Raw genomic sequence first — 16,307 nt, 5'->3', positions numbered from 1 at the left:
CTTCATTAAAATTTCATAAGACTACACCCCTAAATGAAGAGCTAGAGGGTGTCAATGACCTATTAAACAGGTAGAATCAGTGTTCTCCAGAGAATACCACTGAAAGTTGATCCAGTCCCAAGCTGATCGCTAAACATGTACATGTGTACATCCCTAGATGAACTAGGTATCACACACACATGCGCCCCTCTACACACACAGACACACTATCAATCATAGTCAAAGAAGAAATAATGAATTTGAGAATAAGTTAGGACATGTATCTTGGAGAGTTTAAGCATGGAGAAAGCAAGGTAGAAATTATTTAACTGCAGTACTTGCACATAAAAAATGTTAAATTATTAAAGATGAAAGTGATAAAATTAAATTGTAGCATCTCTGCGATGCTGAAGAGCAAAATTTCCTCATTTCCCTGACTCAGAAAAGTAGAAGTCATTCTTTAGGATAATTCTTTTGTTATTATTTTTCTTAATTAGTCATTCAAAAAAAGAAACCTGCTCTTCTTTGATTTCTTCTTCTATCAAAAATAACTACCTCACACAGTCTACCTTTCCACAGCTCCCAGTGAGATAATAGAATGCCTCTAATTTGATGTTTTCATTTTAAAATATGTGTTCATAACATTTGACAAGCTTATTGTCTTCTGCTCTCGTTATTTTGAAGTGCTCCTGGTCTGTTTTGTTTATGAATTTTCTAATCTTATGGTGAATACAAGATTTGCTTTTTTGAGATGAGGTGAAATAAATGTTAAAATAATACAGCTTTATAAAACTAGCATTTGCTTTTGGAGAGGCATATTTAATTTGACTCTAAACCACAAAGTTCCTAAAAGTCATATTTTAGTAAGTTTGTTCTTTTCTTGAAATTGAAATAGAAGTAAGAATAGAATATCCCGGCATGAAGTTAAGCACAGTTGATCCTGGATCATGGGTCTCTTAACTTTTCAAGAATATGAGTCCTGGAGTTCCAAAGCTGTTCAAATAGAGTCTGAAGTATCTGGCAAAGCCTCTTCTCACTCACAGATAATAACCTACTGAAGTGTGCCAGATACAGCAAGGTCCTTTCCCCAGTTACTAAACAAGTGATTTCTATTGGGTCTGATATAAGTCTACCTGGATAGTGGTTTCTTCTTCCTATGCTCACCTAAAACAAACAAATGCACAAACAAAAAAAAAGACACCAATCCAACCTTTTGATATAGGTCTATAAAAATTCAGCCACAAATATTTTATAGTGACCTTAGTATTTTTTTCTTGAAAATGATTGACTCACTCTGAAACTGCTTTCTATATATATCTATAATTAAATATCAGTGTACTGAGTGTCAAAGCTCTCTTTAGACTTTAGTTGCTACAATGTGTCTGTTACAGCATCAGTTCTAAAATTATGACCTATATGATAATTTAGGCACATTTTAACACTCATAACTTTTCCTTACCATAACTGATACATCTTCAAACCAATTACAATGAAAGTTGAATATATTAGGCTGGATAAAGCCAAACAATTGCATTTTGAATAATCTATTCATAGGGAACTTCCACTGTGGTTTATTCGGGGAACACATGTAGACAACAAGAGTTTCTGAATTATATCTTCAGTTCCAAATACTCTTCAACAACATAGTAACATATGTGTGTGTACACATGTGGTTAAGTGTTGACAGTTGATTTGATGGCCGATTCCTTTTTGTGTCATGGAATAGGCAATCACAATGTACTTCTATATGGACCTTTATGTCAGTCCAAATTTGTTCTTTAATCCCTTTGAAATTTATTACTTGAACAGATTCACAATAGAATACATTTGTCATATAACTTTCATGGTTTTCTCCAAAAAAATTAGTTTTTCAAAATTTGCTGAATATTAATAAATGCTGTGAAGCATTTAATGCTAGGAAACACCTATGATAAAATAATGTCACTCAGTATTTCCTTTACTTGTATGGCTAAAAAGTAACTGGTACATTTATATTAAATCTATACAATATTTATGTAAAGATGTATTAACTCTGATTTGCGAAACATGCTGTGAGGCATCATTGGTGTGTGAATCCATTGCTATTTCTCTGAATTCTATGACAACTTCCTGTCTTGTTGATGAAACTGTATATTTTAAATATAATCTACTTAGGACTAAGCAAGTAGCCACTTTACAGAGAATGGTTTGTCATTACTTTTTTAATTCAAATAATAGAGTTGGAAATAGGAAACCTGCTTTCTACTTAAAATAATTAAACATCTTTACTTTCAGAGTCTATATCAAATGCAGGACCTAGAATGGCTTTGTTAACAAATTTTTTTTATGGCAAGTAAAACTACTTCCAGACTACAACAGAATCATCTTTATCTTCATATTTAGATTGCTATCAGGAACTTAGAAGCAATATATCATTATAATCAATATATATACTCAATATATAGTTAGAAATAAGGAGCAGGGTAATGTTTGATTCTATAAAATCAGGGAAATATTTTGGTGCTCAAAACCTTTTAGAAGACATTGACTTTGATACAGAGTTGAAACAACACACACTTTCATCCTTCAGACCCTCCTATGTGAAATATCCTGGTGTATATAAGGTTATATTTAAAATATTGGTAAATTTTGCAAATTCTCAGCACGACAACCAAATGGAATGTGAAAACTGGACCCTTGTTTTCCTATGAGTGTCAAGAGAGATGACATCTAGATTCACCTCATTTCCTAAGAAGTACCCTCCCCTCAGCAGATGATGCTTCCTCATTAGCATAACCACACATGAGTTTCCTGACATTGATGTTCCTGCAGCCCCTCTGTGTCTTTTGATTTATGCTTACACAGGAATGCGCACCAATATGATGTTTAAAGAATTGATAAAGCAGCATCTGGGACGCGATGATGTTATAAAAAGCTTTGATTCCATTTTATTCCTCAGGCTTAGAACACAAACTGAGAATTATTCAAATTAAACTCAGTTCCCAAACCTCAAAACTGGAACATGACAGCACTAGGCAGATTCAAACAGAGGCACAGTCCCAAAGTTTGCATAAGGGTGAGATCAGAAAACATCATATACCTTTTTGGGGGACATTATAGTCTAATAAATTTAAAGATTAAATGAAAAGCATCTATTCCTTCAAATCCTTTATATCTCACATGTTTACAAATTCCAATTTACCAGGAATATATAGATGAGGTAATTCTGAAGAGTAGTAAGTACCTTGATGTTCTATATACTTTTTTACATAAAGCCCCCAAAACAAGGTGAAGGAATATTCTTTTATAAAATTTAAAAAGCCCCAAGAAGTTATAAAGAAAAGGAGTTTATACGGAAAATATTAAAATTATTAAACTTGTTATTACATATTTATGTTTACAATAGCTTGACCCTTGAAGGTTTGAAAATTTTTTTTCATCATAAGATCATTATCTAGTGAAATGTATGCAAATATATATTTCAAAACTAATAGTATTGGTAAATTAAATATGTGCAAGTCTTCAGGTAGCAGAATACTTTGCACTTGGTGAAGTGGTTTTTATAACGCCCAATTTGTCCTCACAACAGCCCTGTGATGTAGGCAGGAAAGTTACTGCCATTTCTACACTGCAGTTGGGGACCTTGAAATTCAGACTACAGGTGATCTGTTCAGGAGTCATAAACATGATTTCTCAATTTCTTTGGCCTGTTCCTACATATTTTCCTATAAATACCAAAAGTGCAAGGACTAACCAGGGAAACTGAGAAAATATAAACCCACATGTAGAATGAAGGTGGATAAACAACAGGATATACCACAAAGTTATCAGACTAACCATGTGACTTACATATTATTGATGACTACCTAAGATGGAAATACATGAACTGTGGTGTAATTCAGTCTGCAGAAAATTTGACAACCAATTTCAGATATAAATGTACTAAAATGAATTGGGAATCAATAGAGAGAGAAAAAAAGAGAAACAATGAAAGAATTTCAATGTTTTATGCAGGACGAGGTTTGTAATAATTTTTTTTAAATCGAAACTTCCCTGACGTATCTGATTACCGGAGTCAATTCATTCCATCAATTTAAAAACAGAGAGAGTCCCCTGTTAACGTAAAGGATGATGGACAGGACAGAGACCTTGGTCTCCATGCTGAGAACAGTGCATGACCAGTGCACTGAAGTTGCATATGTTAGAGTGCAAGCAGCAAATCCCCATGCTCCATCAACTTTGTATGGAGAAAAGAAGTGGGGAGGGCAGAGGGGAATGAAATATTCAAGTCTATGATAGAGTTGCCTGGTTTGTTGGGTCTACATCAGGTAAATTTAAACACGATAATTTGATCTGCCACAATAACAGACCAGGGGTTTCAAAGATTCACCCAGAAAAGTAGCAAAGGAAGAGTGACTACCTCTGTATGTTTCCATGGGCAACGTGTTACACAGTAGGGATCTGATAGTGATATTAAGCCCACCCTCCTTTAAATTTTGCTTTAGGAAAAAGAAATCACAACATACTGAAATAAATATTCATTGTTTGGCTTAGTTCTGATATTCTTAATTAAACAGTACCATAGACTTTATTGAGCATTTTAAAATATACACAAGGAACAATAGCTTTTTCTCTGTATTTTTGTTTTTATATTTGACTTTCTTTCAATTAAACAACCCACTTTTGATCATATAAAGGGCACTTGTTTCTACAGGAGCTGTGTACAGCTTGCTCAGTTCCAAGTACTGTTTCTTCTCGACTTCCTTGTCATATTGAGGTCAGATCTCCACTTGGTCAGGAAGCAAATTCTACAAAGCTCCAAAAAATATTGACAGCCTAAGTTGTTCTTTCAGATTCCATCTCTCCATAGAGTTCTGCTAACTTCTTAAACTCTGGCCCCCAGTCTCCCAGGAAGTGATAATCCTGGTCTGATTGCGTGGTGGCTGAATCCAGCGAGCTGATAGATCCAGCTTCTGACCTCTGACCCTCATAGGCATAAGTCTGAAGAGAGTCATAAGGGGGCACACTTGGGTCCAGGTCTGCTTCTGTCAGTCTCTGCTTAATAAACTCCTGAACATCTATACTCTCCAGGGTGGACAATGTCTGGTGTCTGGGAGTGAGCTGCACTTCAGGCCGAATGTCTCTGCGGTACTTGAACTCCTCTGCAGCAGAAGGATTCCTCAAGGCCGTGATGTCGAAGGCCTCGGTGTCTTCTTCCCCTCCTCCTTCATCATCGTAGGTGACCACGTTCTCCCTCACATCCTCCTCTGAAATGATCAAGGGCTCTTTTTTGCTGCGCCTCAGGGTGATAAAAAGGACCACAATGGCTGGAGAAAAATGGAAAGAGGGTGACGTTAGTAGAGAGAAGAGAATGCTTGGACTTTAGGTGTTAGTATTTTCCAGCCCCTGTGTCCTATTCCTTCTTGAGTTAGGGCTTCATTGCAACACAACCTTGATCTGCACGCTACGGAATGAGCCAACAGACATTTGGATACTTTGGAAAATGTCTAACTGATAGTTTCATAAAACCATGGTAGATTTGCCAATTGTGTGAAATTATTTTGTTGTCTTTTGCTATCTGTGTCCTGACACTCGTTGCATTATTAGCAATAACCATTCATTGTCTAGTGTGACAGAAAGAAATCTTTGACTGTAAAAAAATCTGTGTTTCTAAATTACAAATAATTACTTCGTATAAATATGCAGAAGGCAGGAACTATTTCTATAATATAGGTAAACCTCATATTGTCAAATAAAGCTAAAAATATTTTTACTTTAATTGCATACAACTTATACTCTATAGGAATTGTTCACTTTGTGATATTCTTATAACTTACATATTTGTCACAGCAGAGTTTTAGTTCTACACATTTATAAAATGAAGAAGGAGAGAATAAGGAGAGAGGAAAATAAAGTCACAGTCAACAGATTTATTGAAAAACATGCTAAGTAGAAGAACTAAGAGAATGGGTAATGATGTCAAGTCCCAAAGAAGATGGTATTTGCAGTAAAATCTCCCCACTCCATGATCCAGACATTGTGTACACATGTTATGCATATCCCCACATATTCAAGCATATGAAAAACTGGACTGTGCCTCAGAGCCTCTCACAGAAAGAAACCTTGGCTCTTGGATTTGGCACTTTAGCAAAAAGAAAGGAGATTTCAGTTAAACTTTGTTATAGAAAGCATGCACTCAAAAAAAGGAAGAAGTAAGCAACACTGTTACAGATATGGGAGGATCATTTGTAGTCTTCACAATGTAAATGTTTCAAGATTTATGTGTCTTACATATACATAATGGAATGTGAAAGATAGTACTATGTTTCTTAAGCTGTAGTTTCTTATATGTGTCTACTATGCAAAAGTTTAAAAAATATTCCTGGTAAGTCTTCTTTCGATTTGTTTATTTTAATTTTATGTGTATAAGTGTCTTTTCTGCATGCATGTTAAGTAAACTGAACGGGTGCCTGTGGCCCATGGACAGCAGAAGACAGTGATGGCACTCCTGTTATGTGTTTCGTGGGTGCTGGAAAATAAACCTGTGTTTTCTGCAAGAAGAGCAAGTACTCTTAACTGCTGGGCCACCTGTCCATATACTCAAGATATGTGTTTTTTTAATATAATAGTAGTTATTTGAACTTTGAATTAAGGTTTTTAATATAAGAAAGGATTACCTGATGGTAACCTGTGACTCCCGTATCAAGTATCAAATACATACACACATAACAGTAAAAACCAAGATGATTACACAACCTACATAATTTTCAGAGTGAAATGGGAGGCCATTTATTTGTAGGACATTATATCTTTAATTACAGGCTACTTTGCTACTCTGTTAATTCAAGGGAGGATAACTGACATAAACAGACTAGATTGTGGTCCTGGCTGTTTTCATGTCTATTTGTCAAACAGTTATTGTTGCAGCAGGTGACTTTAAGTAAATTCTCCACATTGATTCTTGGTGGGGGTAAACAAGAAAAATTTCCATGAAAGCAATGGGAGGCTGGGTGATTGGAGACTCCTTGTGGTATAAATAGCCTTTCTAAGAACATAACTGTTAAGTGTTCCTACAAAATTATTTATGATTTACTATTAGTACTGTACTTCTAATTGTTCTTGGGAACATTTAGAGGCCTTGAAACTGTAACTAAACCTATCCATTAAATCTTATGAATAAAAGAACATCATTTTAAGAACACGAGTGAAGACAATATATGGAGACATTAAAGAGGCAAATAACTTGTTGAAAACTTGGAAACCAAATGAAAATATTCAAAAAATTCACCCAGCCTTTCAAATAATGTATATAATGTGAGTATGCTATTTTATAATAACTCATGCAAACTTTTATAATTTTATATACCATATATACTAAAAATTTTATATACTTGCCTTCTTTGTTTACAATTATAAATCATCCTGGGATATTGGAAAGCAGAGTTTAGTTGTATAACCTAGCATGGAATCTAGATGGTTGCTATAATTTTCTAATGGTACCACTCTTTAGTACTTCATCCTTAGTAGATTTCTTTTTTCTACATTAGTTTCAAAGTTACCAAAAATTTGAAATGATTGGTACTGTTACTTAAGTAATTTTGCGATATGTTTTGATGGTGCTCAAGCCTTGTCAAACTTCTATGTAGCATAGGATGACCCTGATTTCCTGATCCTCCTAGACTCTTCTCAAACAACTGAGCTTCCTGATACGTTCTTCCATGCCTGGAACCCAAACTCTGCACTTTGTGGACACCAGCCACCCATTATACACAAGCTGCTGCCTTTGGACACTAATATTATATAGTTAAAATTATCTATTTAGTGTCATTTTATGAGTTTAGGTGCTTTGAAAGCATGGAGGTTTGTGCAACACTTTTATACAGTGCCTCCAGAGCTGTTCTGCTTCATTTATTAATTTCAATCCAAGGAAACACAAGTTTAGGTAACTATTTTTTGTACTGGTTTTTCAGATTATTTTCCTATCAGTTATTTATCATCCCCATATTTGGATTGCTCAGGGGTTTCCAGATTTGTACATACCCGTTTTGTAACTTGCATTTTCTTTTATTGAATGTTGAATCACAACACACTCCCAGCTAATAGATAACATCACAGATGTGTTTAACTCAAAATGTCTGTTAATTCTTTTATATGCCAAAAATATCTTGATATTGAATGTAGCAGAAATGAGCTATCACAATCCTAGTGATTATTTTGATTAGCTTCCCAAATGTTATTGGCAGCTACTTGGTCATGGATGTTTTCACGGAAAAACTTCCAACTTGGACAACAAGAGTCTCTCATGATTATTTGATTGAGAACAGATTGACAGTGACTACTCAGCCTTCCTCTCTTCCTCACTTTCCTTCTTTATCGTCTCCTCAGCTTCCACCTCCCCCTTTATATCATTCACGGTTCATCATATTTCTCACATCACCTAGTCTATCCTAATCTGTATTTATTCACATTCAAGATAATGGAGCAATCTGAGCAGTGGTCCCAGTAAAATCATGTGCTCTCATGTGACCTTGGAGACAGGAAAGGTGTCAGAATGCTGAATGTGTCACTGTGACAAGATGAAGGCTAGGAAATTTCCTTGGTGTCTCTGGGAAATGAGAAGAAGAGGTGGAAAATTTAATTACAGTCACCTCAGTGAGAATGGGGAACACCTAATTCAAGAAATGAACTCTAAATGGTTCAACTCCAAATGGTCTCCCACTCATTAATCCGGTAAAATATGTTTTTAAAAACTGCACTCAAATGAGAGAGAGAAAGAGAGACAGACAGACAGACAGAAATCATGAAGTTGGATGCATAGGAGGTTGTGAGGATCTAAGAGGAATTTTGGCATTGAAAAGAATATGATCCAGCAATAGTTTATGAAAAATGATTAAAATTATTTAAAAATGCTTAAGATTTAAAATTTGGTTACAAGAGAGAGTGACCTGACTAAAAAACATGTATACGCATCATTTAAAGTTCATCTCTGTGGATGATAAACACTATTGTCCAGTGATGAGTATGATGTAAATAGGATATAAGCAGAAGTTAAAGCAAGTTAACTTGAAATTCCACAGACATAAACATCATGAAATTTGGTAGATCACATTAATATCTTCTGAGCAGACATTTCATTTTCACGTGTTCAGACACAGAAAAGAATTTTAAAGGAAAGAACGCTGAGCTCATAATTAATGATTGAATTGGAACTAGCTTTATATAGGGCCTTACATTTTCATAAACATAAAACCACAATTTTCAATATTAGGATATTAATTTCACAGTTAAATTGGCTTTAAAGACAGACTATTAGAATTTGGAATCATAAAATAAAATTTTAATTTACAAAGTATTACTCATATCTCCTATGAAAACTCAGAGTAATTAGAAAAGAATTTTAGTTATAGACGACTAAAGTCTGTCTAGTGACCTTTATTATATGAATAGCAATAATTCAATAAAAAGTATAAATTAAAATTGATGATTATTGAATGGTCGTATGGATTATAGTTCTACAATATTTACCAAAAAGTTTAAAAACATTTTATTTTAGATATAAACATTTCAAATGTCTTTGTTCATTCTTCTTGAACATAGTGCAAATTAGTTATGTTAGTTATCTTGAACAAGTGCACAATTAGTTGTCTTAGAGACTAAAATACGTAAATAGAGTATTATTAAAATATTTTTGTATAATAAAAGATTATGTAAAATAATGAAATGTGGAAACATAATTTACTTCAAAATTTCCTGAACATCTGCCAGGCAGTGGTACAGCATGCCTTTAATTCCAGCAATCGGGAGGCAGAGGCAGCTGGATCTCTGTGAGTTTGAGACCTGGTCTTCAAGAGCTAGCACCAGGACAGACAACAAAGCCACAGAAAAACCCAGTCACCAAAAACAAAACAAAACAAAACAAAAAACCAAAAATTTCTGATCATCAAAGCACTCCAACCACTACAGGATGTTTATCTTAAGATGTGATCATATGATTATAGTTATATGACAATAAATAAAAATGTAAGTGAAGAAAACATGACTCCCTAAATGAGTTATCTTTTATAACAAGGCTTTAGGAAGAATTCATATAAATATTGAAATTGAATTCTCTGACATGTCATGAAGGTCACTAGCTTCTATTCGTGCCATTGTTGTGTTCTCCTATTTCCTCTTTGTGCTTGTGTGTTTTAATTTTTCAATGCCTAAGGAAAATAACAATTTTACAGTGTACATGTGAACACAATCTGAAAGGTCTGATTTTCCCCACTTTCTTCTCCTCTATGTATTCCTAAAAGACTAAACATAAAAGCTTAATGCAGCAGGTCTTGTTACAAAGAATTAGGTCGTACTATAATGCACTAAGACACCATTTGCGATGTGGCTGAATGTGATCAATAGTTTTGAATACAGTTTTTTAACCTCTAAGTTGCTCCAGACAATATCAGTAGACCTGTTGTATAATACATTTGTCTGTTTTCTCTGCCACCATTTTCTCTTTTGACTTTAATGACACTGTTACTGATTTTCTTTCCCACAGTTCCTCCCTCTCTTTCTTTTTTTCCTGACTTCTTTACTTTTCCTTGCTCACATCTTTCTTTTGTTTCCAATCTCAATATGCTTGCACCAAGGTCATTCCTGTTCTTTCCTACCTGAGTGCCTTCTTTTGCTTTATCACTTGCGAAGATGTGTTTCTCTAATGTGCAAAGCTCATCAAGACTCAGGACATCCTCAGCAAGACACAGTCTTCCTTGATATCATCCAGACTCACTCAAATATCTAAGTATCATAGGTTATTTGACTTTTACCCAAAGATATCCACTGCAAATTTTTCTTTCACTTGACTCAAATTATGCTGATAAATACCATATCAAAGAATTCCTAGTATTAGTATCATAAAAGTTCATAACAAGAAATCCATGATGTTGTGTTTGTTAACCACATATGCATTCCTTATGTGTCAATTGCTTCACAAAGTTCCCATACTTATCACAATTGTAGCACTTACCAAGCAGAATGAGAACACAGAGAAGAATAGCGATTAGGGCTCCTGTGCTCAAACCAGCGGAGGACAGGAAGGCTTCTGCATGGCAGGTCCGCACACGCCCATCTCTCTCGCATGCACAAACCCTTATGGTGAGGGTGCTGCTGCTGCTGAGAGAGGGGATTCCACCATCAGAGATCATAATGGGCAGATAATACACATCCTGCATAGTTCGACTAAATCTCCTCCGCCTTGTCAGAATGCTGGCTGTGTTATCTATGACAGACATAAGCAAAACAAAATAGACTTAGTAAATCTGCCATTAAAATTTCACATTTCCTTTAATGGATACAACAGGTGTATATATTTTTTTCACCTTATAAAATGGACACTACAACATGAAGGGGCAATTATTAAATGAATAGCAAATACTGGTCCTCAAATTGAGAAACATATTTGAAAACTTAATAGACCTCACTTCAGGGAAAGTAATAGAGTGGCATAATACAGAAGAAGGTAAAACAACAAAAACTTTGGACATAGACAAAGTAGCTGAAAGCAATTAAAATGTGAAAATGGCATGAAGCCAGTAGAGAGTCATTGGTAACTTCAAAAACAGAAAGAAAGTGGTAACAAGAGATTAGGCAGACGCTTCTATTTAACAAACTATCCGGGTAACTCTACTTCCATTGATCTTGAATGCAGAGCGAAGCAAGACAGCAAGACTCTTGATGAAGAGACCACATCTTTATAGAGAATGCCAAGGAACCAAGCTGAAATTGAACCTGAACTTCTCCCCCACTGTCTTTTATACTCATGGAAGTTGCTATGGAGGCTGTGGTAAGGAAACATTAGTGACCTTACCTAGTTGTGGCCCTGTGTGCCACAACACTGAACCACCTGTTAGTTTGCACTTTGATGAGGATAAACACTAGACTTGCAGTTAATTGTGACTGATAGTGAAAGAAATCAAAGACACATTTATGGTACTTTGAGTTTTTTAATAGAAGTTTTATGAAATGATGACATAAAACTTTTTTTCGGCTAAGGCTCTAACTTCTGAAAAGACAAAAGATTTCATGAAGCAATAGCCTCTCACCTAGAATGGTAGAGTAGAGTAGAGTAGAATAACAAGCTCATGACAAAGCAAAACTCACTGAACTTGAGCAACAAACTGTGAACATCAGTAATCAACATCAAAGTTGGAAAAAATATAGAAACTCACAAATTAAGATATATGCTAAATGGCAATAAATTTGTGCATAGATTGGTAAATATATGGCCAAGGATAATAGACAGACATAGAGGGAGATATAAATAAAGAGAATATAGAGATCTCAAGTAAAGATAAATATTAAAAGCATTTGCTATATATGCATATATACTCTCTTCATTTAAAAGATTAAAATATCACACACAAATTATGTCTACTGTTTTAAAAGTGGCATTTGAACCCTATACTATGAGTGTAGAGCATCTCACTTAATATGCCAATAAATATAGAAGAAAATATGACAAAGAATATTGAGATAACAAGGAGACCACATGTCAGGTGTAGATTTAGATGAGCAGAATGTCTCTGAGTAATTCTAGAAACTGGTAAATTTCTTTCAGAACATAATTTAGGTGACTGTGTTTGCAGGAACAGTATTATCAATTCAGTGCAGAAATACCAACACATCTGCTTTACCTCTTCAAAATAGTACAATTTTTATTCATTACAAACTAATTTCTTATTCAGAAATGAATATGCAAGTCTATTCGGGGAATAAGTACAGATATATAATTTGATGTGGAAAAGGTAAAATATTGTTACAACTTAGAAATAGTGAAATTCAAAGCCTTTGAAATGGAATAATATCAAATACAATAGTTTATTTATGGAGCTTTTTAATGCCAGGAATCTCCGTAATGGATAATTTTCATGACTATATCTGTAATAAAATATATTGTTGAATTAAAGATTGTCTTTCAACCTCTGCTTCAGTGATAATAGAAGGCTACATAATAGGAATAGTACAATGCAAATTGCTATTGGACATAGAATTTGGATATAATTTATTGAGTTAATTTTATGAACATCATGTTCCCATACATCTTAAAGAAAATCCCACATAGTGGATCCTAATACCTGACTACATTCAGTAAATTAGATCGACTTAAAGTTAAAATGAGACGTGCTTTAAAATATTTTCAGTGGCTAGTAAAAATCCATTTTAAATCCAACATATCTTAGAAAGTATGAAAACCATGTATTCCTGAAGGTAAAAAGCAATATATACACAGATTCCTAGCCATTTCAATGAATTCTTTGATTTATAATGAAGTCTGAAATGTATTTTTTTAAACAGAGGATAGTAAAACAGACTGTAGAAACAATCTTCCTAAAACCCACACCAAAGCAGAAACTTTTGAGATTCTCAGCAGTGTGCCACTAATTAGAGCTCAAGTTTAGGTTTCCTTTGTTATTTATCTGAAGGCAACTGAGAAGAAATGCCTCATCCAGTCAGATGAATAGGCAAGGTTTTTACATTCTCTGCGTTCCCCCTTTCAAGAGCAACTGTCAGAGTCATTCATAATTTAACTCTTAGAGCCCACACAGGAAATGATTTTTGTCTGGGTTTCCTGTGAAGTTTCACTTACATAATATGTTTTGAATGAACTTAGCACAGCATGAGCTTGTTTTCTATTGGTTTCTTATTATAATGTTATGGATTGTAAAACAAAATTCAAAACGGACTAACCTAAGGTACTCTCTGTCCACAGCATAATCTGCTAGACTATCTTGTGAAGACTCACTCCTCCTTTATCTCTTTCCTTCCCCTTTCAAAATATACCCAAAAATGACTAAAATCTCAGTGTTTCCACCCCGGACTCTGTCTCTTCAAACATCCTGTGGCCTCACTTGTTTGTCTGCCAAAACACCAATCTACCATCCAACATGTCAGTATGTTCTTATTTGCACACTGTAATGCCATTCCTTTGACCATCTGCCACCCTTCTTCATGAACCTTTAAATTACAAATAAACACAGCAGTATAATAAATCTGATTTTATATTCGTAAATAATTGTGATAAAATTATATAGTATTCTGTATACCTTATTCATGTGTTTTATAGATAAAGCTTTCATAGGAGACTAGAAATCAATAAAACTATTATTATAAAATAACATAGGACTTCTGAGAGTTTCTTTCCTGTTTTTTGTCTGGCTGTTCTATCACTCTCATGAAGAAAAGAAAGCATCTTTCTTGCAAAAAGACGTAGAAGATTTTATCAACACTTCGGTAACAATCTTTGAAACTCTATACTCCATTTTGACAATTAATTATACAGAAGGTTATATGTATAAACAACACTGTATACAAATCATGAAGAAGAAAATATAATTATATATGAATCAAAAATGGATGTCCTGAGTATTAATTTAGGAGATGGATAAAATAAAATATTAGCCAGCAGGAGAGTGAATGCCAGTTCATACAGGCACTGAGGAGGCAGAGAGGAATGAGGAGGTTCATAGCCAGCTTGGATCATAGACAGGTGAATCTCCATGAATTATATTGACAGACATGTCTCAAGAAGAAATGAGGAGAAGAAAAGAGGGTACTTAAGTACAGGGCTGTTGTGTGTTCAAATTTAAAACCCAAACACTGAATACTAAATAATCCATAAATATGGCATTAAAAATTAATGATAGAAATCGGGGTAAAAGTAACTGTGACAAATGTTTGTATATGAACTCTCAAGGGAATTATATTTAGCATTAAAATAATGATTAGGATGAGTCATTGCAGAAGAAAAAAATTATTTAGTAACTGAAGGATGTTTAATCCCTGAAGAAACTCTTTAGTCTGTTTTGGTGAATACATATTTTTATTCTTTAAATTTGTTGAAACACAGCTCACAGACTCCAGAGTGACAACTAGGAGTTAAGCATAGGACTGAACTAGGTCTCCTGAATATAGGTGTCAGTTAAGAGGCCTGAGAAATCTATAGGGCCTCTGCTAGTGGAACAGCATTTATACCTAGTATACGAATGGACTTTGGGAGCACATTCCCTATGAAGGGCTACTCAGGAGGCAAGGCCTAGGTCCTGTCCCAAATGATGTGGCAGACTTTGATGATCCCCAATGAGAGGCCACATCCTCCCTGGGGAGTGAATGGGGGTAGAATGGTGGAACAGTGGGGAGAATGGAAGGATGGGATGGAGGGGACACTGGTGTTAGTATGTAACATAAGATTGTTTTTTATTTAGCCGGTTGTTGGTGGCACATGCCTTTAATCCCAGCACTCGGGAGGCAGAGGTAGGTGGATCTCTGTGAGTTCGAGGCAAGTTCCAGGACAGCCTCCAAAACAATACAGAGAAACCCTGTCTCGAAACACCAAGAAACAACAAAAAAGATTGTTTTTTATTTAGATAAAAATTAATTCAAATATTTTTGAAATGCTCATTGGCATTTATGAAAATGTTGGGTCAGATTGCACCTACAGCGTCATGTCTCTATGTAATGTGTAAGAAGCAATAAGAGGGCCGACTATGTCTTGAAGAAAACAAAGCAACATGTAAGGAATGCTAAAAACAGAGTTTTCATTTTTTGTTTATTTTGTGATTTTTCTTAAATTTTGTTTTCTTAGAGCATGAGTCAGCTTTCCTTTTGTTCTCATTGTGAGTGGGAGGGAAAAAGTGAGAGACAGCGTGGGTTAGCAAACCATGGAGGCAGAAGTGGATGAAAATGACTGCATATAAACAACACAAAAAAAATCAGCAATGCTTGAAACCTTTAGAGAGAAGAAAAGCATATCTTTCTATGTATACCAAACTATCTATTAAGACTCCTTGCTCCATGAGAAATTCGCACATTCCTACTTGGGGTCAAATGGTGCACACACTGTTCAACTTTGTAGCATACAGGCTCTCTACGTCCATGGAAACAAGACAGCACTGTTCTGTCAGGTGAAGCCAGATAAATGTTAGTAGATGGTGACCCTGCCACTTGACTTGTAGGGGAAAGAGAGCCACAGCAGAATAAAAACATGTCCTAGCTCCTTCTTGACAGGAGTTAAGTGACTCAGCAGGGCACAGTGACTGCCACATCCATTAGAGGATGTCTGATGCTTGCTTTGTAACTTAGGGGCGATTATGTGTGCACTATTTTGTTTAGGAATGGGAGAAATTACTAAATGTTTTCTTGAAACCCCGTGGATAAAAACAGAATTTTAAATGTTTATGCTCGATGGAGAAATTAAGCACATTACAGCACCAGCTGCGAGTTCTTATTTGAAGGCCAAAAATAAAACTATGGGGATATTGACTGCTTTGCAGCTGACAATGATAAAGAAATATAAAATAAGCTCTGAAAAGCTC

The 16,307-nt window shown here is 34.9% G+C and overlaps 1 protein-coding gene across 3 annotated transcripts in view; it reads right to left on the bottom strand.

Annotated features, from left to right (window-relative positions):
* Positions 1–2,881: 2,881 nt before the first annotated feature.
* Positions 2,882–16,307, bottom strand: part of Cdh18 (cadherin 18) — a 796,302-nt gene continuing 782,876 nt past the window's right edge. For all 3 annotated transcript variants that reach the window (XM_040757658.1, XM_040757657.1, XM_040757659.1), the window contains exons 11-12: positions 10,964–11,215; positions 2,882–5,285 (exon numbers count right to left, since the gene is read on the bottom strand). In XM_040757658.1, coding sequence (XP_040613592.1) covers positions 4,795–5,285; positions 10,964–11,215 — 743 coding nt within the window. In that variant the 3' untranslated portion in view covers positions 2,882–4,794. The remainder of the gene's footprint in view (positions 5,286–10,963; positions 11,216–16,307) is intronic.

This window comes from Mesocricetus auratus, unplaced genomic scaffold, assembly GCF_017639785.1.
Source record: "Mesocricetus auratus isolate SY011 unplaced genomic scaffold, BCM_Maur_2.0 Super-Scaffold_100015, whole genome shotgun sequence".
Lineage (NCBI taxonomy): Eukaryota > Metazoa > Chordata > Mammalia > Rodentia > Cricetidae > Mesocricetus > Mesocricetus auratus.
This window is presented reverse-complemented; position numbering and strand designations above follow the sequence as displayed.